The sequence below is a fragment of the Leptopilina heterotoma genome, unplaced genomic scaffold, assembly GCF_015476425.1.
Source record: "Leptopilina heterotoma isolate Lh14 unplaced genomic scaffold, ASM1547642v1 Lhet_95, whole genome shotgun sequence".
NCBI lineage: Eukaryota > Metazoa > Arthropoda > Insecta > Hymenoptera > Figitidae > Leptopilina > Leptopilina heterotoma.
Genome location: NW_025111202.1, coordinates 1,703,482 through 1,730,474, shown reverse-complemented (window position 1 = coordinate 1,730,474; position 26,993 = coordinate 1,703,482). Strand labels below are relative to the sequence as shown.

The 26,993-nt window shown below is 33.9% G+C and overlaps 2 protein-coding genes across 4 annotated transcripts in view; one reads left to right on the top strand and one right to left on the bottom strand.

The window, feature by feature from the left end:
- Positions 1–24,736, top strand: part of LOC122512157 (amyloid beta A4 precursor protein-binding family B member 1-interacting protein) — a 61,987-nt gene extending 37,251 nt beyond the window's left edge. For 2 of the 3 annotated variants that reach the window (XM_043627857.1, XM_043627858.1), the window contains 6 exons: positions 9,002–9,101; positions 18,303–18,473; positions 18,631–18,786; positions 18,923–19,156; positions 19,247–20,481; positions 20,567–24,736. In XM_043627857.1, the coding sequence (XP_043483792.1) occupies positions 9,002–9,101; positions 18,303–18,473; positions 18,631–18,786; positions 18,923–19,156; positions 19,247–20,481; positions 20,567–21,922 (3,252 nt within the window). In that variant the 3' untranslated portion in view covers positions 21,923–24,736. Of the gene's footprint in view, positions 1–9,001; positions 9,102–15,072; positions 15,786–18,302; positions 18,474–18,630; positions 18,787–18,922; positions 19,157–19,246; positions 20,482–20,566 lie in introns of those variants that run through there. The other variant, XM_043627859.1, reaches the window with a different exon arrangement.
- Positions 1–26,993, bottom strand: part of LOC122512160 (aquaporin-like) — a 151,114-nt gene that overhangs the window by 91,960 nt on the left and 32,161 nt on the right. The gene's annotated exons all lie outside the window — the stretch shown is intronic.

Here is a 26,993-nt window from a genome sequence, read left to right as displayed (position 1 = left end):
CAGAGAGACAGGAAGTAAAGACAGATATTTTTGTGTGATTTATTTCCTGGTGAGCGAGCGTGTTGGAATACTTTATCTTGAATTCATTATTGAAAAAACTTACTTATTCATCTCATAGAATTTTATTTGGTCGGAAATAGAATTTTTGTAATATGAAAAGGAAGACATTTCGAAATCTTCAATATAATGAAGTTCCATGGATAAGAAAGAGATGAAGATTCTGTTAGATAACCGCGCCCGTATCACGCATGTAATTGCAATATTTCAGTCTCTTCTCGATACTTGTTTCGATAAAGGAGGCAAATGAAACGTTTAGTGTGCTTTTGAGTTAGAAATGGTCGAGGAAGGAAGCTATATTTATCTCCGAAGCATGTTCTTATTAAAATGCGTGGAAATGCACCTGGACGTGGTTGGCTAGCAGCAAGCCAGCAGGCTTGAATGAGCGGAAGTAAATTGCGGCTCCAGCAGCCACCCCGATCGACGACCTGAGGAAGAAGATGACAGCTTACCTCGAATTCTGTTCTTTGAAACGTGATCTGATTCTCTAAACTTTTTCTATTCAGTCTGTTTACGCCGAATGTTTCACTATTTTATTTCTCACCAGCACACTGGCGCGGCGCATGGCTCTCGAGTCTTCGAAATTAAGTTGCCAGACTTTGAGTCACAGTGGGTCTCTCAATGAATGCGGGAGAGAAATTTCATTTGTCTCTCCCACTCTGATTCAAAGTTGTGCATTGGCTTTGCTTTATCTTCGAATCAATGTACTCATCATTTTATACTATATTATTAAAGTATCAAAATTATACTCTTGAATAGTTCTTTTTAGAAATATACGTTGTAAAATATGTAAAATCTAAAAAGCAAGATGTTTAGTAAAATAGGGAATCTAATTCCAATTATAAGTCTAACTCTATTTTAAAGATATTTTTCTATTTTTACCAAATGAAATAATTGAGTAAGGTTTTTTCTCACGAATATTGGTAGGTAAAAGGCCTTAACCCTTGAGATAGAATCGTTTAAGATTATTGCCCAATTACCGTGATGGCGGTAGAAAGAAAAGGGGCGCGGTCTCATTATTCGCGTCCGGCCACACGACGACCTGGCATCAGTCTTTTCTAATGAAAAAGCGAGCATAGTCCTTTATATATATATATATATTGCTTATTCAAATCTTCTCAAATGGCACTGATTTTTTTATCTCCTCACGTTTCTCTTCTCGCCTTAGTAAGCTACCCTTCATTGAAAAAAATAAATTCGCATTCAGATTAAACTTTGCACTCTAAACAAACCAGTTTCAATTGCACAGCATCAGCATCAGCATCAGCAACTGCTGATCTTGCGAAAAACTCTTTTTCAATCATATTCTTTTGTAAAATAATTGAATAGAAAATTTTCTATTTAAAAATGTATTTTTCATATTCATTTTATATACTATAATCTTATTTTCTACAAAGTGCGCACTTAACTATGTGACCGTGGTTTTTTTTATGTTTATCAGACTAAAAGCAACAAATGATAATTGATATGGGTTTCCTGTTTTTGAATTGTGTCAAACTTTTTTTCTTCTTCATAATACACACTATATGTGCATGTACCCAATGGGAAATTTACAACTGGCGTAGTACTGCGCCAGCACTGGCAGCACTGGCGGCAAGGCTGAGAGCCAGCACTGGCATGGCACTGGGATGATAACGCCGTCTGGCGCTGCCGAAGTACTGTCTGTCAGTGCTGCCAGACAGCGCTGGCGCAGCACTGGACCAGTGCTGGCTGAGAATATTGCCGCAATAAATGCCGTATTGCTATTAATTAGTAGTAAATTAATAATTATAAATAATTTAACAACAAAATGGTAAATAATATTAATAAATAGTTATTATTCATACAATATTTCTCTTCTTAAAGAAATTGTATTAAAGATGGAGACTAACAATGGATATAGTAAATGAAGTAGAAAAAAATTGTTTATAACATTTAAAAATTAAATAATAAACAATTACAGTAAGTGTGCATTAGATTTTCATATTTTAGTACCTGACGATTGGAATCTAGAAATATCGCAAACCTATGAAAATAAACAAAATTGCTGACGAGGGGAATCGAACCTACGACCTACGGACTAACAGACTAACGCTCTAACCACTATGCTAACGACACATGTGTACAGTAAAATTTAAATATCTCAGTATCATTCAGACATACAATTATTGAGTCAAAGATGAGAAAAAAATAGGGATACGTTAGAAATAATAAATTGAAATAAAATAAATTAAACTAAATTTTTAATAATTAAATTAAATTACTTTACTTATTGCATTTAACATTTTACGTAATTCTTAAATTACGTGGTAATTTTTTAATAATTTTTTATTCATAGTAAGAAGTATAATAGTATTTTAATAGGAACCAAATTATTATTGAGATTAAAGTTTAAATTTTGTTTATAATTTTAATTTGTTTAAATAATTTATTATTTACAAAATTAGACAATTATGTTAAATTATTATTATTATTATTAAATTTAATAAAAATAAAAAATGAACAACTGAAAAGTAAAGTATTAATTTTTTTCAATAAATTTATATTTATAAACATTCATAAACTTTTTTTATAATTTTTTTCAAGTTTATGTCAAAAAAGCAATGTTGGCAGAGAGCGTTGTGAACAATTTTTCTATACTCAGCCAGCACTTGCCGCCGTGGCTTGTCCAAGCTTTGGCGAAACAAAAATTCTGTACTGCGCCAGCACTAGTTGTCGAGGCTCGGCTAGACTACGCCGAACAATCGTCTGAGTACTAAGCCAGTGGTGAACATCGGCACTACACTGGCATTTCCCATTGGGTAGATATAAATTTAAATGTTAGGTGTGTGCATAATTTATTGAAAGAATAATTTGATATCCTTATAGAAAAACTGTGAGTTTGTGAATTCAGTTAGCACGATTTTTACAAAATCTTCCCATGTTTGCTAATAATGGATTGAGTATTATGACAGTAGTAGTATTTCTAAAAGAAGTTGATAAATTTGATTTCGTTAAAGAAAGTGAATAAGTGATCCGTTTTATACGCGCTGACATGTTTTCACCGTTTTTCCTTTTGATTTTTTGTCCTATTGATTATCTTTGAAAATGAGGTTATCTTGGAATTAAGGGTAGCGCTGACGCCCTTGGAAAAAAAGTATCGATCGCAGAAACTTTGGAAAGGAACGTTCATTTATCAAACACATCAAAGTGGATATTGTGTCGAAGGGAAGTCATTTTACGTCGACATTAAGAGCCGGTGCGGTGTCAGGGTGAAAATCGCAGAAATAGATCCAATCTAGTTCATTGGTTGGTCGGCGGAAGTGTCATTTGGCCCCTTAGGTTGTAAAACGAGTGATAAGAGCTGCCTCGGAGGCTTGTGCTTATTCTTTCTCACCACTCTAAAATATTGACTAAACTTTCATTTATTTCGTTACTTGGATTAATTCAGTGAAAGAATTATTGTTTAATCTTTTGCCCTGCTTTAGAAAACTGTACATAGAAAATGATTTAAAAAATATGAACATACTCATTTCCGTTAGCGCACACTAGTGAATAATGTAAAATTATTTACTTTTGTTTCATGTGGGAAATGTTTATGACACTGTAAATGAATATCGATCCGAACTTAGCAGAGACTTTATTAATTTCATCTCCATTTTCCAAGTGCTGCGTTGCAGAAGAATATTACGTAACTAGGAAAATGTGTTAGTACTATCCAGGGGTGATAATTACTTTGTCGACAACTAGAATGGAAAAAGAAAATGAGGAAACTTGTTTCCATTTTGAAGCACAGGGAAAATAAAAGTGTTGTATAGAAATATTCATCTATAGTAACATAAAAGCGACGCGTCCTATAAAGTTAAGTTCACTTTAAAAATACCTCGAGAGATAAGAGAAAGAGGGTTCGGGAGATGATGCTTAGACAATGGGCTGAAAAACAGAATAGAAAATTTAGTTTTGCACTAAATGAGTAGCATAATGCATTTATCGACTATATAGACAACCGTCAGTCTGCATTCAGGTCTTATCTTCTTCGTCAGGCTGATATAAGTGCAAGAGATCGCATCGTGCGAACACGTGCATGTCTCTAGTGCTCGAGCATTGTTTCTATAAGAATAACAGTACCACGAGGAATAAGACAATGCCAAACAGCGAAAAAGAAAAGAGTGTGAGATAAGAACACAACAGAGAGAGAGAGAGAGAGAGACGAATGAGAAAGTAGAATTGTAAACTTCAACTTTATGTCACCTGTCTTTCATAAATTTCGACTTTTTTTCTCAATTCTTCCATAATCTAATTTTAACTCTCAATTCGTAAATTACTGTAAACTAATTTAAATAGTAAATATATATATTTACTACAAACCTAATGTGAATTAGTATTTCTAATTTTAAAAAATATTTTCCAGAATTACTTTTTCGTTTTTATTTACCAAAGGCGAGACTAACTGGATTTTTTGTGAATAACGAGTAAAGATTGTCTGTGTGCAAAAAAGATAAGAGACAAAAAAAGGTGCGGAATGGGGGCAGCAGGGGGAGAAAGTAAAGAATATCCGAGACATGTACATTTGCGTACGTTTAACGAAGGGAAGATAGTGAGGCTGGTTTTTCGTGGGACGATGTTATATGAATACGCGCGATAATGAAAGGCAAAGGGACAGTTGAAAGAGAAAGAAAACCGCAGAGCACCGCAGAGTGTTTGACTTTACCGGTCGTTGGAACCCTCAGACAATCCATTAGCGTGGCTACTCATATGTACCTACGCACTAGAGAAAAAACGATACAGGTGAATGTCAGTCACCCTTCTCTGAAAACAAAAATAAATCCAACATCTGCCATATTTGGGACGAAAAATAATCCATTCTAAGACAAATATCAAGTGTTGCGATAGAAATTAAAAAACGAAAAGTGTTTTGATTTTGTACTCGATCATTAATTTCTATTTAGGGTTCGTTATTCCCCCGTGTGTTTACTGATAGAAGGAATATTGACTCGTGCATATGGGCACAGCTAAAAGCATGCACGAATAGTTCTGAATGCGGCACCTGAGTGTGTACTGCATGGACGTGCAGAGTTGGATTTACCCGTTGGTTCCAAGTAGGGTCGAATAGGATCACTGAGGGTCGAGCAAACACTGAAATCCTTTAAAGCCGAGCACACTTTCAAGAAGAAAGTCACACCCCATGCTACTAAAGCCTTTCACTCTAATCTTCCTCTCCCGGTAGATTAAAACTGGTGCAAAAAAGTGTTTGCTTGCCCCGTTAGAGCAATTTTGTAATTTTCCTTCAACAAGTATCATACTTTTCATAACAATGGCTTCTTTGATTTCGTCAGTAAAAGCAAAAGTAAAACTTTAAAACGAAAGTAAATTTTTGCTTTTATTGACATAATCAAATTTCGATTTCGAATCCCCTGTCGATAAATTATTGTCACGTGTTTTCCAAGCCCTGTTCATTCTTTAAAGTCTTCATAAATCCTTTCCCCTCGCAGTGACACTGATGGATCTGATGCTGTCAATTTTCCACTTCCCCCAATATATTATATCGTTTCGATTCCAACTTTTTTTTTCATGAAAATTCCATTTTATGGAAAAATTTCTTTATTCAAACTCTTGATGGTATAGAACTGAATACCAGGTTCTAAAATTGAAAACGGGGACCACGGCTCTCTCCAGGTTTGCTGGTAGCAGATCCTGACAAATTCTCATCCTTCAGGAACCAGCGGAATCGATAGCTACGACTGCGCAACGCGCTTTTCTCCCTTCAAAAGCTCATGGAAAAGAAAGAGAGAGAGATAAATATTGTGACTCTACGTTAAAACCTCTGCGGAACTGAATCCAGTACACGCCGAGATGCCGGTCTACCGTCCATTATTATTCTCAGGTCATCCTAACTTTACCGTTCTATTAGTTACGGATTAGTGTACTACACTAATTTGAGTTCGTGACAACAGAATCTGTTAAGTTTACCCAATACCAGTTACCAGTTACCACCGATTAAATCCTGGAACCACAATAATCTAGCTGTCTTCTTAAGTTTATATTTTAAAGTGATTTAGATGCATTTAGAGCGGAAATCAGTTCTTCTTTTCAAAACATGTGCTGCAGATGATGATAATTATTATTATGAATAGTAGCAGTATTATCATTTTATTAAATTACATTTTCAGTAAAATATACTCCTTATTTTGTAACTATGATGATTATAATCTTTCAGGATAAAAAGTTTTTTCTGATTCCTTTATTTCTTTACGCATGGGCAAGACTAATCTAAAATTCATCATAATTTTAATTCATACATCTTTCATGGCTAATAGTTGTTCTAAAGATATCAAATTGAGGTAAAATCAAAAGTAAAATCAATTTGATATCCTTAGAAATTGTTTGTGACAGAAAAACAGAATCTAAATGTATTTGGAATATCAAATAAAACATACGAGTGATGTTATTTTAAGGATGATGGTATATTGCTTATTGCAGGTTATAGGTTGCACGGTTTTACGAGGGTGTTAACGATATATGCGTTATGCGATAGTAGAAGAATCGTTTAAGTTCAGAACAAGTTTTAATCATTACTATCAATGCGGGGAGGAGCTATTAAAAGTTCAAGTTCCTAGATATTTCGTGACTGTGGAGAGTCAATTAGCAAACTATGGTGTATTCTCACTGGTTAAACTTTTTGTTACTGTGTCTGCAATTATACGTCCGCCCAGGGGACTGTAACTCGAGCGTTTCGTGATAACTATAATTGCACGGATGGTCAACGCGATTCTTGATTTATTGCCAAGAATTTATAATACCATTTAGGACAACTTTTCAAATTCTTGAGATGAAATCAAATCAGGGGAAATTGTGTTAAAAGGGAGAATACGAAATGGCGAGACTATTCCGGTGGAAGAGTCACAAGACACATGAGGATGTGAGTATAAATTTTTAAATGTCTGACAAATCCGTTGATTGTCATTTTGTGTTAAAATTTGTCAAATTGCTTCGAACGAAAATTGGAAAAAATTTGTATGTCAAATTAATTGCGGAAATATATTTTAGTTTACTTTCGGTGTTGTTCTCTGCTTTGTAGGACATTTTTTATCAACTAGATAACAAATGAAGGATAAGCTTCAAATAACATCAATCTTTTTAGGAAGTGTCTATGCTTGTTTGATGATAAAGGACTCGTCCCTTATTTTTCTTTCTATGAAAAGTGATTGGTTCGCATTTTTCTTCAAGATAATATTATTCAAGTGACCCTCCTTCAAGCTGTCGCTTCTCACGGCATTTATAACTTTTGCTCGCTTCTGCTCGCCTTTGCTTTTCGACAATTTTATCTAATATATTTTTTTTAATTTGTCATATTTTTCATCAAGATAAGTTTCTTTTCTAGTCACTTGTAAAATATTTTTGTGAGGTTTGTGGCTAAATGCTGTGCTAGAAAAATGCTCTGCATCTAAAGTCGGAAGGGAGTGTGAGAGAAGAGGCAAGAGTTGGGTCGCAAGTAAACTCTCATCCTGGAGTTGACTTCAAGTCGACCTTCTCTCTACTGACAAAAGACTGCCTGAATGAAAAATTACTGCGACTTCCTGTCATACCTGGATATCGTAGAAAATTGCACCTTCTTCTTGAGGCGGTGCATTAATTCATTAAACTAAGTTTCAGAGAAGTAGAATGAAAAAAAATTGCATTACTTAACCACTTCTCTGAATACAAAAATTTTAACAAAATTACGTAAATTATCATAAGCTTGTAATAAATGAAACTTAAATTTTTATACATTGTTTAATACGCATCAACTTATCTGAAAAAATCTAATTGTTAGCCTTGTTGGTTCAGTAGTTGACCGGTAATTCCACTCCCACACATTATTTACATATACTATACACGTTTGGCCATCTACAAAGGAAAAGAAATAATTTTAATTTTCACCTTTGTGTGTATTAAATTACTATAATTGAAGTATACACGGAAAATAATAATTGCACGATAATAGAAAAGATAATGTAAAAAAGCACTGTTTCCTGCCTTGAATGTAAAATACATAAAGCAAACCGAAGGTTTTATACAATCGTTTTCTAGAAGCATTTTAAAGTGCGCAAAAATATTACTTTCTATAATTAAAGATCAATGCATATTTAACAAGAATTTTCATCGGATTAAATGGCAAATTATTATAGCGTAAGGCGGAACTGACACTTTGAGTATATGTATATACGGATCTTTCCTATACATATATGTACGTAATCGTTCAAGTGTGAATTCGTATTATTTACGGTTAATGGCTCAAAACGCGATCTCTTGCCTGCACCTTTCCTTCGAAATTATCTTAAGATCTTGGTTGATCTTCTTCTTCCATTACATCACACCAGCATCCTTTTATTTGAGAAAAAAAGTATTTCTAAAAATAATCTCCCCTAGGAGATATAAATATGGGGGACATTTTATATATATATGTGTACAAAGTTTGTTGTACTAGAATTAGATTATAAAAATAATATGTACCTAAAAAATTGTTTTAATTTTATCTTTATTTTTTTAAATTATAAAAATTGTATAAAGAAATAATCGAGTTAGGAAAATTGAACAAAATATGTCGAGTCGAAAATAATAGTACTAACACACCTAAATACTTTATGTCGTTTTGCCTGGTTTGCCACAAATGCGAATTGAATTCTCTCCAATCGGGAAAATTACACCCCTTTCGTCCCGAGTGAGAGGCTAGAATAATTCACCTTTTCACACCGGAAATTGAGTGTACAGACTAGCAAAATCGCAAAACTAGCAAAATTCTTGTTACAGAAAAGCGAGATTAGCGGTTTCATGATATATAAAAGTGGCTTTGCCAACACGTGTTTCAAACTATCTAATAAGGCAAAATATATTATATTGTAATAGACCTTGTTAGGGGCAATTAGGGGTATACACATATAAGCTGAGAAAATTATACTATTATTTTATAACTGTACAAAAAATTGAATTTGTATTTTTCTTTCAGGGTCTCGACAATGTTAGCTCTGCAACTCTGAGGCCGTTTAATTCGGACATCAATACTCCACGTATCGACAGTTATCGATTTTCTATGGCGAATCTGGAAGGTAAGATTCCAACTGTTCTATTTAGTTCTTAACAAACAAACATGGACAAATCGTTGTAATAAACGACAACGAAAGTATGCACATAATTGCAAAGTTTCCTTGTGTTTTACAACTTTTTATAAAAAACTTGCCTCTCTCTGATGCAATTCGCTATAAAAGAATAATTCAAATTTATGTTCTGCAAATACTGTGAGTCGAAGTGTCATTTCGTTACGCGTAATTAAGCGAGTCGTTTCAGTCCAGCGCATTTCTAAAGAATCAAACGTGTCGCCATTTTTCTGTAATGCAATTTCCCGAATAAATGGGATGATGGCTCTTTGTTAAAATTTGACACACGCTAACAAAGAAATTTCGTGTAACCTATCAGATGGACAATGGTTACTTTTTAAGCTTTGTTAGATTTAATTTGTCTTTCATTTAAATGTTTTATAAATTTTTAAACATTTTCACATTCTCATCATGCTGAAAAGATAAAACAGCGCAGAGATTCGGTCTGTGGTGTTCCAATTAAAATATTGAGATAATACCGATTACAATAATTTGAAAACAGTTGACAATGGGATCTAATTGCTTTCAGTGCAATAAAAATATGATAAAAAACAAGGTTGTCGACCAATGAGTGGAAACAAGTACTTTGAAAACCCCTTTGTAAGCTTCAGGTTCATTCCTTTTACAAGAAAACTATCTTAGCCTCGAAATTATATGTACTTTCATCTTTTGAAATACGGCGCAGTAAAAATAGCAATCTGTCTGAAGAGATAAATGTCGTTATTTCGACGACCTCTTCAAATTGTTCCCTTATATCTGCTTTCTTTTGTTGCCCTTGCCAGGTGGCAGTCGATTATCGTTAAAAAGTACAAGTGTTTTAGTTTTCTAAACGCAAACAAAGAAATATACATACATTGAAAATATAAATAAACTCTCTTAGTCTCCTTATCTTCAAAATATCCCTATAAATTCCATTTGCAATTCAATCATCAAGATTTGCGAATGATTAATTGCTTCCGTTCATAACTTGACAAAGTGCGAGATTAAAAACTTTATCTTTTAAACAAGGTTTTATAAAATAAAAACACAAAAACACAAGTGCAAGAAACTGTCCTCGCTTTCTCTAATTTCGATCTGTTTCCCCCAAACTTTTTTTACTTGAACAATTAAAGTACTTTATAAAAGTATAATAATTGAGTAGAATATGATTACTTTATTACAAACTTGTTTGTTATATTTCACTTCCCGATGTTTAAATTTCCTGTCAGAGAGTCAGAGGCAGACTTGTAACTTTAATCTCCAAGTATTATTGTCTTCATTATTTTTATTGATTAAGATCTTTGTTTTGAAATTTTGCTTGCCTTATTGCTCTTATTGGAAATCGTACTTCTTTTTGGTGTGGTGAATCGGACATGATTGTAGGCCGTAAGGCATTGGGGATTGTGCAGCGCAACACGCCATCTTTAAACTAGCTCGCAATAGTGGCGATCGAAAAAAATCTCTATGGCTTTCACGTCCTATCAGTAGATTTATGCTCCATGGTACGGTACCGCGCATCGTTGCCGTCACCATAGCACGCACGTGATCGCCTCTTTTTTTTCAAAATTTCTTCTTTCAATTATCAGAATTAATCATTAGAGTTTTAAAATGTTTTTTATTTCTATTAGATTCAAATTTATTGACCGCACAGAATATTCTGATCAAACTCAATTGAAAATTTTGTTGTTCATTAGAGTAGAGAATGTCACAGTTACGATCACGGTTGAGTCTCTTTTACTCTCACAGTCGATCGAAGTCAAGTGCCTCTGTTAGACTTGAGATAAGCTTCGTGAATTCCATCGTTCATTAAGAGTTATTACAATTTATAAAGGGCCCTGTGGTCTTCGATTTTTTTAAATGACGACCAGTTCTACACTCAATAACAATGGGAACCACCAATTTATAATTTATGATCCAGTTGTCTATACATACACGCACGTACTGCAAATATTTATTAATATAATGATTCTCTATTTATATACACTTCCCACAGATCAGGAAAGTCAGCGAAAAATCGAGAATTTTTTATTAAAAGTACTCGAAAAAATTAAATCTTTAAAATTCATATAACAATCTTTTTTGTTTTCTTCATCATGAAATAACCACAAAATCACGAATTTTAATACAAAACTTAATTTTTCTATTTCTACCAATAATTTAAGTTTAAATAACTTAATTCTTGCAGAACTATCCGAAAATTATTGCCTAAAATAATTCTACTTATTTCAAAATTAATTGAATTTGAAAAGAGTTGCGTTTACAATTAATATTTCATTGATATTTCTCAAAAAATGTTTACAGAAATCAATCAAAAAGAGTCTGTGAGAAAAGCTTCGGTCTCACGAAGCTGTAATTTCTTCTAACAGAATCTACCGCGTTATTAATAGTTGCGTTCTATCACTTTCGCTAGTACAACAAATATACATATATGCTGCCGGCTTATTAATATATACAGTACTATTTAATACTATTTGTATAATTCGCATCATTTTCCCAACAGTATATAGAAATGAAAAAAGTAAATTTTCACAATTTTTAAAAAAGAAATATGGTTCAGTTGATGTACTTAACGAGTGAAAAAAATGTTACAACTCAATTACACTGTCAAATTTCATTTGCCGTTCCAATTCTGAGCGTAAATTAATTATGCAGACACTGAACATTTAATTTTTCACATAGACTTTATCGTGCATTATACCGTTTAATTTACTCCATAACACGCGATTAAAAATGAGATTGGCTCCTCTTAATTAATTACTTAGAAACAGATCATTAACAATACGTAATCGACAGGAGCAATTTTCTTTCTTCGTCAAAGGAATATACACATTAGAAATATGGAAGTGAAATTTGTTTCGTGACTGTGTGCGATAAAATTATACAATATACATTGATAAACTAGCTTTATTCCACGGTTATCTTCTTTTCAAGAAACGCAAACTCAACTTTCTTTGTGATTTAATAATATTCCTGGATAAATCGACTCCGAACGTTCACCTTGGGATTTGTGAACCTTGCTCGTTGTAGTGTAGAATCGTATATTGGTGTTTCTTCAGAAGGTGTGCTACCATGCTCCATAAACGATATTTATATTTTATATATACGTGAAGCTGCTTTAAACTTCGTGCCTCGATGCGCTTCAGTAATCTCTTTAGAATTTAACGTTCTTTAAAGGTGAATTTAACTTCCTATTGTCAACATATTTAAAAAATATCCCTGTAATTTTAAATTAAGAATACGTTCATTTTTTTTATCATTTCATTCATTTCTGGGTGTATTGTTTTTCAAAACTGTTTTTAATGCGTGCCACAAAAACTCTGAGAGTTGATGCGGCTTAAAATTAGATTCTTGATTGAAAATATACACTCAACCGCAATATAGTTTGCCATGAATCGAGGTTTTCAAATTTCTTCGCTTAGGCATATTTTATCCACTAATTTGGTGCTTGTAATTGTTTATCTTCTGAGCCTACTATTAGTCTTTGTAACGACTGAGCCCCGACTCAATAATTTATTCTCTTTGAAGAATAATTGATCGTACCTAGCGGCACGTGCAGAAAGAAGGCAAAAAGATGAAATTACTACCACAACAACTATCACTTGATGAATTAACGTATGGGCTTACACAGGATGAAGATTTTATTTTCATTTATCCATTTATTTTGACAAGAATAAATAATAATAAATATCCGGGAAATGATTTCTTTTTTCTCTAATAAAAAACTATTTTTTGTTCCGATTGGAAATAGCTGCTAATGTTGGTCAAATGGAACGAAAATTATGCAAGTGTGAATAATTTTAATATCGTGTGTGCTAAATACTAACATTTTTAATTGACAAAAAGTAACACTATATAGTCTTACACGCAGGGAAAGTAAATTTAAACAAGAGTCAACACATGTTCGAGGGCGAGGCTCATTACTTAATTAAAATACGCATATATGCTCGTCAGGGTCATTCATTATTAATACTTTTCTTTTGTACGAATTCGCAAAAAGCGGGAAAGTGTGCGCAGTAATGTTGAAAAAATAGCTAAATCCTAAGTTTTTCAATAATAAAATCGGATATTTAGCACATAAAATTATCTTCACTTTCACTTAATCAATTTGTTATAGCCATTTTTACAGTTTGTTTTCAAAGTGAAGATGGAAAGTGACTTACAAAGCAGAAGAGAATTTTCATATTACTAGAAGAAAGTTCAGAATAGAATATTGCAGGAAGAATAAAAAGAAAAAGAAAATTTCATGCGCACAACTTTCAGAAATGTTTTTTAATCATTTTTACTCTGATTGATCGAATGGTTTGAGGTATTTTGCTTTGATTTCTGCGCGCGAACACTAACAAAAGTTTATATCGAGCACGCACACTTTATGGTAATTCTTTTCAAGTGCAATGTCTCTTTAATGCAACTTTGTAACTGTGGGGCGTGTTTCTCTCTTCTTGTTCGCGGTACTTTTTTAAGTGTGCATAAAACTTGAGTCTGATGGCACGAGTAAACATTTACGAACAAGCCTATAAGCCGCTAATTAAACGTGATCGAGAATTATTATGGTCCACCGTGGAGGCTGATGTGCATGTCATTGACATCGGGCTATAATGCAGTAATAAGCCGCATAAACTTGCGTCAATGTGGTCACTTTGCGCAAATTTCAATTCACAGGAATTCTTATTATTCTCCCAAGCTTTGTGCGCTGGAATCATTAGAAACACGTAAAAGCTCTTTACGATTTAGAATTCGAATCACAAGTCAAGTAACTGCGCTAGGACATACGTGTTCGACGATTTAAAAATATTTAAATTCTAGTTTTTAAAATCGTTTTACAGAAGTACATCTAGAAATACCTATTTATTTTTGGTTTAAGAATGTAAATATTTCTTTAGATATAAGAATTATTTAAAGGATTTAAGGCACATTAAGATACAGAGAGATAAGATTTAAACTGACAACTTATTCCAAACGATTAAAAATTTTTATTTAGATGAGAAGCACTTTCAATTTGTTTTTAATTATTTCATCAATGTTTTTGATTTGACATAATAACACGTTTCATGGGTTTTAAAGCAAAGTTTTCAGTTCATAAGAATTTCTTTACTATATATATATATATATATATTTACTATGCTTAAAGGCAGGAAATTGTTGAGAGTTTTTATTTTCTTTATAAGTAGAGAACAAAAATGGTTGGTTCGATTCAACGAAAAGTTCTGCAATATTTGAGTTGTATTTCAAGGCATATAATTACACACTCGGTCGGTGCTTTTGGCGATAAGTATGTTGGCACAAATCTTAGATCTTGTAAATACTGTATAGTATTTACAGTCCCTTCAAAACTTGCATTTTCAAAAAAATTTCAAAAAAATTACTAATTCGAATAATGGTTGTAAAAAAATTGAATGGAACTTGAGAAATGATGTAGTTTATATTTTATAAATTTTAATTAGAGAAGATCTGTTATTTCATATCCTATTTCGTAAAATAAGGCTTATTATTGAAACATGAAAAGAATAGCTGAAGAAATATTTCTTGTAATAAGTTTCTTCATTAACCACAAATCATGACCTGCATCAAAACTCCATTTGTGCGTGTAGTTAACACTAATGTAGAGTATAAGGGAATTTTTTCAATCTGATTTCTCAGTCTTTCCTAGAAACTGATTATTCGTGATCTTTAGAATTTTAAATTTATATAATCTACACAAAAATCATTGAGTGTTAAATTTTTCCTATATTCAAACGCCTTTTTGCCTTGCGTCGCATATAAATTGCAATTAATAAATTTTCGCAATTAATGAATAAATTCTATAATAATTTAGAGAAAATTCTGTAAAGACAGGTATATATTATTTTCCTTATTTTCAATGAATTTCACACCTGAGACTGCGCAAGCACGGAACTCTAAGTGTGACCACTCACCTCACCTTAACGTCTGGCCATGATCAAGTCTACAGTTTAGTCTTCAGTCGAGCGCAGGCAACCGTCCGTCACTATTCACTTGTTTTCCTCTATGAAAAGACAGTGCTCTGAATGAAATGAGAATTCTTATCGGTACTCGGAGTGATCTCGTGATTCGATGCCACAAATTCATTTTTGCCATCGACCACTTTTAGCAATGTGAACTTTTAACATTTCAATTATTAATTTCTTAATATTTCTATTTGCTGGGTGTTGAATTTATAGCATAGTAAACTTGTAGAAATTTACTGTTATATATCTTTTGATTTATTTGAAAATAGTTGAACAAACATTGAGAAAAGTTGGGAAATTAATTCTGCATGTGAAATATGTAATAAGTGGAAAATTACCCATGCCTGCAAATATGATAGTTTGGAGAAGGATCAGTGTCTATTTTGAAAACAGGACCAATTACAGATTTTATTGTTTAAAAGTGCATCGACAGGCGAGGTAGTGAAAGTGAATGTGTCGTTGATCGGATAATTCTAATATTCCGAGGCGATTTGATAATGTATCGCCTCCTAGTTTCTCTATTTAAATTTTAAATTACTTCTCGGAGACTAATTGCAAAAATCTGCAAAGTGAATCACGAGAAGTTATGCAGCTCTGAATCAGAAGCCGACTGACTACTCGTAGATATTCTGTCCAAAGATGATTGGCAACTTTAGTAGCAATGAGAGCATCCTTGGATATTTCCCTATCAAAGGTAGATTGTGTTTCCACTGATAGTATTTTTATTACCCGAAAGTTTACTTTAAAAGCATTATTTAAAAAAAAAAAAAATTAAACTACACAAAAGGATTAAAAATTCACTAATTGTAAGAATTTCTCTTCTTGCGGCTTTATAAATTATTTTCCATTCCTATTCATCGTCCTCAATAATAATAATAATATTATTCGTACTATTTAAATAGTAATTTCGAGTAGAATAAATATTATGACTTGGCAATATGAATTCCCGATCATTCATTTTTTCCACAGTAGATTTATTTACAGTTGTTTAAAGTCAATTAACTCAGTGATAAGATTGTCTAATGCCGAGAGATAAGCCTGTATCTTAGTCATCGGATATAGTCTGTATTCAATATTAGAAAGGAAAGTATAATTTCTTGAAAATGACAATATTCTTCGAAAACAATTGAACAAAGTTATCAAGTTTGTTGCGACAAAAAAGGACGTGTTTTGATTGAAGATTGCGGTAACTTTTCAGAGATACCTGACTCCTATCCTGAATACAGGATGAAAGACTGTTTTTGTTGTTTTGCTTCGTCATCTTATTTTCTGCCTTTCTTCGACACATGACTTCCACCTTAAAAGCACCTTTTGGCGTGGTAATCACGAGCCTGAGAAGAGTCATTCGACATGGCCGTCAGTCAGAGGTGATATGTCGCTTTGGGCACGTTAGGAGAATACAAATCTCTTATTTCCTTTCATTGCCTCCATGTCATCATCTGATTTTTATTCATTTTTATTCATACTATTTTTCTACTGTTAAACTTTTATTCAATTAAAGGTACATTGCAATTTTTTTTTCTATAGAAAATTACTTATTGTCTATATACCAAAAGGAAGAGATCTCACAGGGTATTGACAATTTTAGCTTGGTAATATTCTATATACTACCAGTTTCATTTTCTTTCTCCGTAGTAATTTTCAGTTGGGAAACTGGTTTTGCTACTTTGTGCAGAAAAATTGAAAGGGAAGTTGCAGTCCAGAAATATTGTGACATTTAAATTTAATGTTCCGGCTATATTACGGGTTTCTTTTATTCGACAATAGAGGCAATTAGACGGGAAACAATTGAGATTGTAAGTTCTTTGCTTCAGTTTCAAGATAATTTTATAATATAGATAAGTATATAATTACTGATAAAAACTTGAAATGAACTTCTTAATCTGTTTGTGATTATTCATCTAGAGTTTTCACTATTATGTATAGAGGTATATATTACTGCGCCCCGAGTGCTTTAGAAAGTGCTCTTCACAAAAATGTGATAACTGGTGAATAAAAGCGTGGGATGACTTTCAATGAACCTTTAATGCTCCTCTAATTCTAAAAATGTTTAGCAATGTATTTGGAACATCCTGATAAACAATATAGTACATTCAATTTTTTAATAATTATCACAAGTTGACGTGTACTGTCAATATATTGGCACTTGATTTATTTGCAGACATTGTAAAAAAATGAAAAAAAATTATTACAGGATGTATTGAACAATCATTGGAAATTTCATAAAAGTTAGTTACAAACGTCTAGTATTATGTTTCTATAAAATACTTGAAATTTGTACACTTCTTCAGACTGACAACTAGTTTTTTTCATTTAGTGTCAGCTAGCGCTCTACATGCAGTGTGTAGGACAGTTTTCTGATGTTATCTTGCATTCCTTTCACAGCTTGTCATCATTAAGTGTGATTCCGAGGCAGAAAATGTTATTTTGTTGTACAGTTCATTCCTTCAGTTCTACTACTGCTCGAAAGTAATTTTCATCAAAATTTTAATAAGTCAATTCATTTTTTGGTTCCTTTTATCACTTGTCATTTCAAATGAGATATTTCAACATTGCTTTTGCGTCTTAGATTATTGAATTCATTAAATATAAGAATATAAATAAGACGCTTTTAATAGATGCACTCTTTTTATGCATACATTTGCATTTGAATATGTGCATAAAATGTCGTCCCTCGTCTTCTTCGTTAAACTTGTAGAAACGTTACGCCTTCGCTTAGCGAAGCACAAATTTATTTTGCAGGTCATATTAAGCGCGTCTAAAGTAGATTTATTGGTTCATTGCTAGCACTTTTGGATTCTTAACTGCAGATCTCACTTGTTATGAAATCATAAATTGATCTAATGAAAAAAAAATTCTTGCAAAATAACTCTCTTTTAAAAGTAAATATTGCCAATTTAGTTTTAGTAATTTACGTATTAAATCACTGACACTCATTTTAAAACCCATATGGAAACTGAAGTAATTTACACGTTATTTGTGCAAAATTTCGTTGTAGATATGAAAGCATAATTGTTAATTATCATTTTACTTACTCTACTTTTTCTAATTATTATTATTAATCATCAACTACTTTTTGTACTTTTAGTGATTTCTAAAATATTTAAATTTTTGAAAAAGAAATATTTTTCAAAAATTGTGAAATTAAAAAGATGCGATGCGAGTTTTTACTACTATCCAGTTTTCTAACTAGGTTTCTTTGTTATTTTAGATTCGCAAGATGTTGATCTGGACGCAATTCTCGGAGAACTCTGTGCGTTGGAGAGACGGTGCGATGGGGATATTGCTGCAACACCCGTATCTGACTCTCAGAGACAAGGACGCCCGGGTAGTACGAGGATCAATTCCGGGGAAAACACGGAGATTGGAAAAAATGACGGCGGTTAGTTACCTCAAGCTAGAGAATTAATTTTCTAAAACAATGAAAACGAATAATTCACTTTGAATATTTAAAATAAAATTGCTGTTTACTCTTTATTTCCCAAAAACGTATACTAAGGCTGAATTGTTTTCATAAATGGAACCAACATTTTTTACAGGTATGCGCACCGATAGTCCCGACAATGATAGCGCCTTTTCGGACACTGTGTCGATGTTGTCGAGCGAAAGTTCAGCGAGTAGTAGTGGCTCCGGACATAAGCCACCTCAGACCGCCATGCACACAGCCCCACAACAACAATCACACCAACATGTTGGTAAGTGCTTCACAACAAACATTGAGCAAATAAACTTATATCATTTGCATCAGACAGAATCTGAGGCGCCTCGTCGCGTCGTTACAGAGTGCAGACCTTTAATGGGCGAGTAAATAACTCTCTGTACATTTCACAGATGCCGCGGGTCGAGCAAAGGCAGAGAAAATTCGCCTGGCACTGGAAAAGATGCGAGAAGCAAGTGTACAGAAGCTTTTCATTAAGGCGTTCACCCTAGATGGAAGTGGAAAAAGTTTACTCGTAGACGAAGGAATGAGCGTCGCACATGTTTGCAGACTGCTTGCTGACAAGAATCACGTTCCGATGGATCCAAAGTGGGCTGTAGTTGAACATTTGCCAGATCTCTTCATGGGTAAGACCTGCTTCTTTCAGAAAAAACTAATAAACATTTTAATCTCGGGAATTTGGTATTTCATTCTTTAATTTTTAATTCATGATACAGAGAGGGTCTACGAGGATCACGAGTTGTTGGTGGAGAATCTGCTTTTGTGGACTAGAGATTCAAAGAACAAGTTGCTGTTTGTCGAACGACCTGACAAGACTCATCTTTTTCTCTCGCCCGAGAGATTTCTTCTTGGACCATCGGACAGAAATGGCGGAGAATACGACGATCACTCACGGAATATTCTACTGGAAGAGTTTTTCTCTATAAACAATGTGGGAGTTCCAGAGGTGGAGGGACCGCTCTACCTAAAGTCAGACAGTAAAAAGGGCTGGAAGAGATATCACTTCATTTTACGAGCATCTGGTCTTTACTACTGGCCCAAGGAGAAAGCAAGAACTGCCAGGGATTTAGTTTGTCTAGCGACGTTCGACGTCAATCAAGTTTACTATGGTGTGGGTTGGAGGAAAAAGTATAAAGCACCAACGGATTTTTGTTTCGCCGTCAAGCATCCCAGACTGCAACAAGCAAAGTCGACAAAATATATCAAGTTCCTCTGCGCGGAAGACAACGCTTCGCTGGAGAGATGGATGGTTGGCATTCGGTTGGCTAAATACGGAAGGCAATTGATGGAAAACTACAGGACTCTAGTGGATGAGCTTGCACAAGAGGATCTGGACCTCCTGGCTCACGCGAGGTCGTGCTCAGTCAGTTCCATTGCAATTCCCGCGAACCAAACGCAGTACAATACGACAAATGACAATGCCAGGCAGTTTGTGGAGACGGTACGACACAATGGAGAAACGAACAGACCTTACGAAAATCAGAGGCAAAGTTACACAAGCGACGGAAGACTCAGCAGAGCCAGCAGCTCCAGTTCCAGTGGGTGCTTGTCGGATGGTGCGCCCAGCAGTTGCGAAGTTGCCTTCGAGTGTGGCGAATTTCCAACGGGAACCATAAAAAGGAAACCATCCATGAATCCAAAGCTTCCTCTAACTTCTATCACGCGACAACTGAAAGAGGTCGGGGAGACTGTCAGAGATGAGCCAGATTCATGTCCGAGTCCAACGAGTTCAGGATCGGGAACTCTCACCAGGAGGCACAGTCGAAGAAGAAGTGGAACCGACTCTGATGGTTCTGGCACTCTCAAGAGGCACCACCGATCTGGAAATGTCACTCCAGTAAGTCCTGTCCCACCAGGAACACCCGTGAGGGAAAGGTCAAGTCCCCTTATTTACAACAGAAGCGAAAGTCAGGAATTGAAAACTCCAACTAGTCCAATTCAACCCTGTATGGTAAGTAGGAAATTTTGGCTTCTAAAAAAGCAATTCTCAATTCAAATCCACTCATCTGATTAATAATAATCAATTTTCATTGCAGATGGACTCCATAACGTCTCTACCACCACCACCTCCTTCACCATCAAGAGTACTGGAAGAAGTTGAATCAGACAGTGAACCTCTACCTCCTCCACCGCCGGAGATGTTCCGATCGAATCTGTCTCTGGATTCCCTTCCTCCACCGCCTGCACCCGGAGAATTACCATCCTGCAACTCTCCAGACCTGAGTGGCTCGTCTCTGAGTCTTGCCTCGTTGCCGCCTCCGCCAAGTCCTCTCGTCGGTGAAACCGGAACAATTCGTCGTGCCAAACCCAAACAATCCACCCCCACAAATTCCCTCTCTCCAAACAGTACACCAACTCACGCCGCAGCAAGGCCTGTAAATCAAATTTACTTGGGTACAAACTCCATCATGATGAATCAAAACTGTGTATCTCCCACGCAGAACAATCAAATTTACAATCCAGGTCACACCAACAGTATAGGTAACTCTTCCCCTCACAACTCGTTCTCAGACTCGAATTGCAGCACGCCAACCTACACCCCCAGCTCTCCCAGCTTCGGCTCTCCACCGCCGTTCGTACCACCGCCAGCTTACGGCTCAGCGAATCATATCAACCAACAGCTCTCGAGGCAAAACTCCAAGACTGAATTGATCTACGCCGGTCATCAGAATTCTCTTCAGTCGATAAGGCCAAATCCGAACATGGACACCGTCAGGCGAAGTGCTCTCAAGCAAACCACGAGTCACTATGCGACACCACCTTACCTGGCGGAACTGAAAGCCTCCTCAAGTCCTCAGTCCCAGCGGAGGGTCACGATTCAAGAGCCTCCAATTTCTCCAAAGTCAAAAACTGGATCCATCAAGAAGATCACCTTCAACTTACCACCTCAGCAAGAACCTGGCAGTCCGGCTCTACCGCAGAGGAAACCCATGCCTCCCATACGATCCGACAGCACCAGGTTGACATCGCCAAAAAAGCTGGCCGCGTCCGACCAAGCTCCACCCGGAGATTTCTTGAAGGACCTTCAAAGAGTCATGAGGAAAAAGTGGCAGGTCGCTCAAAAGTGTAAATTAGACTCAACTACAACGCCGCATGAAGTGCTCGGCTTTCGAGATCCTCCGCCAGCCGTAGCCGACTACAGAGAGACAAACGTTTCCAACTGGGTTCAGGAGCACTACGGAAATGATAACCTTTACGAGAACGTCTACAACACGGATCCTAGCGCTCCAGTCGAGTACGCCGTGAGTCCAGCTCGACAGCCAACCGTGAGATTCGCTGACGAGAACAATAGTATCAACATAGTTAACTCAATTGCTGGCAAGCGAAGACCTCCTCCCCCACCTCCGAAAAGAGCTGAAACCACGCAACTGACGACGAGAGCGATGCACTGACAGTAGCAGATAACTCAGCCCCATCCCAATAGGAGATGGTATTGCTGCATCTGTAGCTGGTGGAAGCACTAAGTCGTCATTCATTTTTTCAAAGGATCTTATTGTGAGACACGAAATTACAATAATTTTAGCTTAAAGTTTAGTCAAAGCGAATGAACGGACGAATGCATGATTGTACGATTTCTACGTGGTTTTTCAAGTTTTGAATAAACGTTGAACGAACCCATTAGGCAGATTTGGATCGAGTACAAGAGATACAGGGAAATTGGAGAAGATATATTATATATAATAATAGGTACAATGTCGCGAGAAAGCGACTTTAAAATGTCGGCTAGTATAAAACACTGCCGTTCGAGATACTGAGGATGTGATATAATCTTTAAGCCAGCTTGACTCTCCGTTGTCAAATCCTTCTGACCCTAAAAGTGTGCACTCTACCCAAAAAAAGGAAAAAAGGAAATATAGCACAAAAAAGACGCACATTTGTATCCGATTTATATACATATATATTTAATCAAGTGTGACTGGTCGCATACTCGCATATGATGGTGCATCTTTTTTTATACAAAATATTTATATCAAATCTTTACACGAAATCTTTATATATACCAAACGCATCGAATCATTTTGACGAACAATTTTTATGGCCAATTTTTAAATTTCGACAATTTTTCAATAACATAATTACAATCCGTGATGTGAAGGGGATGACAAGTTTTTGTAATCAAGGTGCTTTATATAGAGTCGATGTCATTTTGATACAGAACTTGTGGTCGCAAGTGTTTTTTTATACAATCGGTGTAAATCTAAATATATTATAGACATAAGAAAAAAAATCCACTCGAATAGCTGATTTAAATTTCCAAAATTCAACTTTGAAAGTGCTCAATCGAATCCAATAAGTGCACGCAGCTCTTATTCTTGTCAAAACTGGTTTCTTTTTGTAAATTGGAAAACAACTTTACTGGTGGAAAACCGTTTTTTTTAATGACAAAAATGGACCAAGATGACTAATAAAAGATGATTTATGGTTAATATAGAGTCCAAAAGTGTCCAAAAAAAATTGACTCCATTCGTTCGAATTTCAAGTTTTTATACTTTTCAGCTCTAAAGTTGTTAACCACTCATAAGAAAAGTTTTGATACTTCCCGAAGGAATAGTGTGCTTTCTTTTTTGAAATCAAGAAAAAATAACTTTCAATCAAACATAAATATTACTATAAAGAACTTTTTGAAACATGTACAAAATAATATTGACGCCAATTGTAGAAAATAATATTTTTGATCACAAGTCAATTGTGTCTGAGGCATTTTTACACAATTGACTTGCAATGAGAAAATGTTGCATATATGTATATATAATACGCAAGGCGCACATAAAATGAAGTGTGTGAGACACTTTTTATATCCTGTGCGATACGACAGGGCATAGGTTGAATGATCTCGTTTATGCCATTACTTTATAGAAATATACAAAATATAATTGGAATGTATAATCAAGTAAAGTGTTCGCGCAATAAATGAAAAAGAGAACATGCTTTGTTAATGTATACATAAGGATATTTGTTAAAGCTTATTGTTCGAGGATGTTCGCCGGTCAGTTGGGACAAATATTGACGCACATCAAAAGAGTTTTGTGCCGTGGTTGGGGAACGAAATCTTGAATCAATCAGCTAGAGGTTTATTTATGTGGCAAATGTGTAAAAATTTAAATGGTCAACGAAATGAGTGATGTATATTTTCTATGTGGAAGAAAGAAGGCGAAACTATTTTTGATGTGCCATAAAGTCAAAATTCAGAAACGATATGAAGAAGGAAGTTGAGACTATTTTTCGGTTCATGCGATGTGGAACATCGAAAAAATTGCTTTGCATTGTTTTGTAAACTATTTTTCCTGATGGATAAAATAAGGAGAAAAAAATATTTCGAGACTGCCGCTTTTTATTTGTAGATTTTTAATTTAGGCGATTGCAGTTCAAAACTGCTTTCATATATTATGTATAGCCAACCGAGTCGATTTATCAAAATTTTAAACGATTAAATTGTAATTACTAATTGATACGAGTTTTTTTTGGAGGGGGGGGGGGGAATCATTCGTGTGTTCTGAAAATAATAAAAATTTATACTTGTATACGTTAGGTACGAAATATCGCTGCCATTTTTAATGACTTTTAACAGAAATTGGTGACACTGCGATTGAATTATCACTCTCTCTAGAGCTCCTTTGTTCGCTTTTAAAAAATTATACAAAGATTTTAACGAAATGTGTTTATAGAGATGTGAGCAATAAAAAAAATTGACAAAAAGTAGGTCTCTTTAATAAAATAATTGAGCCTCAGTGCAATTGGCAAATAGTAGAGAAATTAATTACAAATGCTCGATACGCATGTGAATGTTTAATATTTTTATTATTATTTTTACGGTCTTAATAACTTGAAATGTTTATTTTTAGCTGAATGTATGATTTTGTAAATATTGTAACGAATGTTTTACGCATGTACTATTTATAAAGATTAAATTTATTCGAAAAGAAATTATTATTGGTACGTCCAGTCATTATTGTCGCAATTTCTGTGCGTGATAATATATTGATAATAAACCGATCTCGTGGGAGTTTGTTTCAATTTTGTTGTAACGATATATAAATATATTATATATTAACAATTAATTAATATTTCCCTACTGGTAACTATATCTATTGCGCCAATTGTGACAATATATTATTATTTTCTGAATCGAAAATAAAATTTCGCAGCAGTTGAAAACTTATAGGTATTATTCATGTTTTTATGTAAATAAATTTTGGTAAATAATATCTTTTTACGTGATTTTATTATTCCCCGCATAACATACAGGATAATTGAATAGTTTTCGATAGAAGAAATTATTTTTTAGTTATTAAATATATTCATTTTTTAAAGTTTCAAAAAGTTACTCTGAAAGAAAATTTATTTAATCAAAATGACCGATTACTTATTTATTATAAAAAAATGTATATTTGAACCACTAATTTCAGTATTTAAAGCAAATATAATATAATTTAATTAAAATAAAATTAATTGATTCAAGTAAATATTTATTTGATAATAGGCAATTAATCGATTATTTGAATCAAATAAATTTTTTTAAAGTGTAGTTCAAATTATCGCGCTTTTAAACTTGATGAGATTAGTTGGTTCGAAACCATCAAGGCATCCTTTTTACCATATATTGATAAAGTAAAAATCTTTTATATCGAGCAAAATATATTACCAACAGCAGACAAGCGAAAATTACTTATCTATTGATGGTTACTGTGTAAAATTAATTAATAAATTTAATTTTTATAAAAACACGAAAAACAAATTGACAAATAAAGGCAATTAATTCTTAAATGTTAAATAATTGATATAAATTAGTTCTCATAGTGCCATTGTATCCATAAAAAAAATTAATAAAAAATAAAGACATTTTTCATTGTGACTATATAATCAATTAAATATTTAATAGTTTCATTAATTTTTAATTGAAATAAGAAGAGATAATTTAAAGAAGAAGATTCTTAAATTTATATATATATATATATTATTTATTTAGACAAATATGATTTAATTGGCTATGCGTTATTTCTTGGAAGAAAAATTACAAAAGAAAGTGGAAAAACTGTTTTACTTGAAACATTATTTCATAAACCTTTGAAAGTCTTATCACCTTTTTATAAATTTTACCAACTTTTAAAACTTTTAATCGAGTTATAAGGAGCTTCATTTTTGCAAGTTTTAATTAAAAGTTTCTTAAGTTTTAAAGCTTTCGTTTAAATATTGGTTGCTTCCATACAGAACGTCTTTTAAATTATGATTTAATAAAGTAATTAAACATTTAACCAATTTCTTAGGGACACTCTTTACACTTATACTATAGTTTAGTTGATGCTGTAAAATGCATCCTTTATGCATCCTTTATCCCTCTGGTATTATTTTTTAATTATTTATCAAGTTATTTTTGGATTGCTTCAAGGTTGAAAATAATTTAATGGGAAAAAATGTTGTTTCCTTAATTTAGGAAAGTAAAATGAAGGATTATCTTGATTCTTCTAACTGGAAGCAATAATTACCGCAAAAGGTCAGACTCAAGGGAGTTTCCGTCACTAGTTTGCAATCTGTTTTCTCAGAAACTTAACATAAATCAAAATTTTTTATTACCGATAATTTTTACGAGGAGGCTAGCGCCGTTTTGATGCCGCCGCTAAGGCGCTACCTTAAATCCACGATCGCACCCAGGCACCCATGCCATGCCACGCTTTTATTATTTTCACTATTATATAGTTTCGTCGTTTAACTAAGTTGGACTTTTTTTCGAAAATCTTTTTTTTCGGAGTTAATAACTATTGTTCAAGTGAAAACGTATTTCGTATTTTTTGCAGAATATGTAGAAAAGGGTGAAATTCTTCAAAGTTGATTGTTTCAACTTTGTCGAAGAATGGATATTTTTTTCGTTGTTAAATTGTAGATTCTTTTTTTGTCACATAATATTTTTGACCCGCCCAGTTTCCAAAAAAAATTTAATGTTTCCATACTTTATTCTATACCTGTTATAGCTATTAAAATCAGAGATTTATAGACAAATATTTTATAACGCTGCCATTTAATTTTTGACTTTACGTACGGTTTGAAAAATAGCAAGCAATTAATGACAAAAAGGCGCAGGATACTTTCTTTCTTTCCTTTAAATTTTGAAAAAGTAATTAAGGAGAGACTATTCCGAGAGCATATTTTGTTTAATGAGATAGAAAAACGGAAACAAAAGCTCATGTAAAAATTTCAGTTTGGAAAATAGAGTTCTATTAATTTCCGGTGAATCCGGTTTCACCTAAAACATCATGTCAGGGTTCTGCGAAGAAATTCCTTTTTGAGCTGTCGGCATCAGAGAGTTAATTTCACGCAGCGGGATAGAATGTCACTTTAGAAGAACTCTCTAAAACAAACACTTTCCCTTTTCTTCAGGCGCTTCTCTTATTCCATTCTTTTCAAAAATACACATTTACATCTATACGAGCTATTTTTTATATCCCCCCTCAGTTATTATTTCTTCAC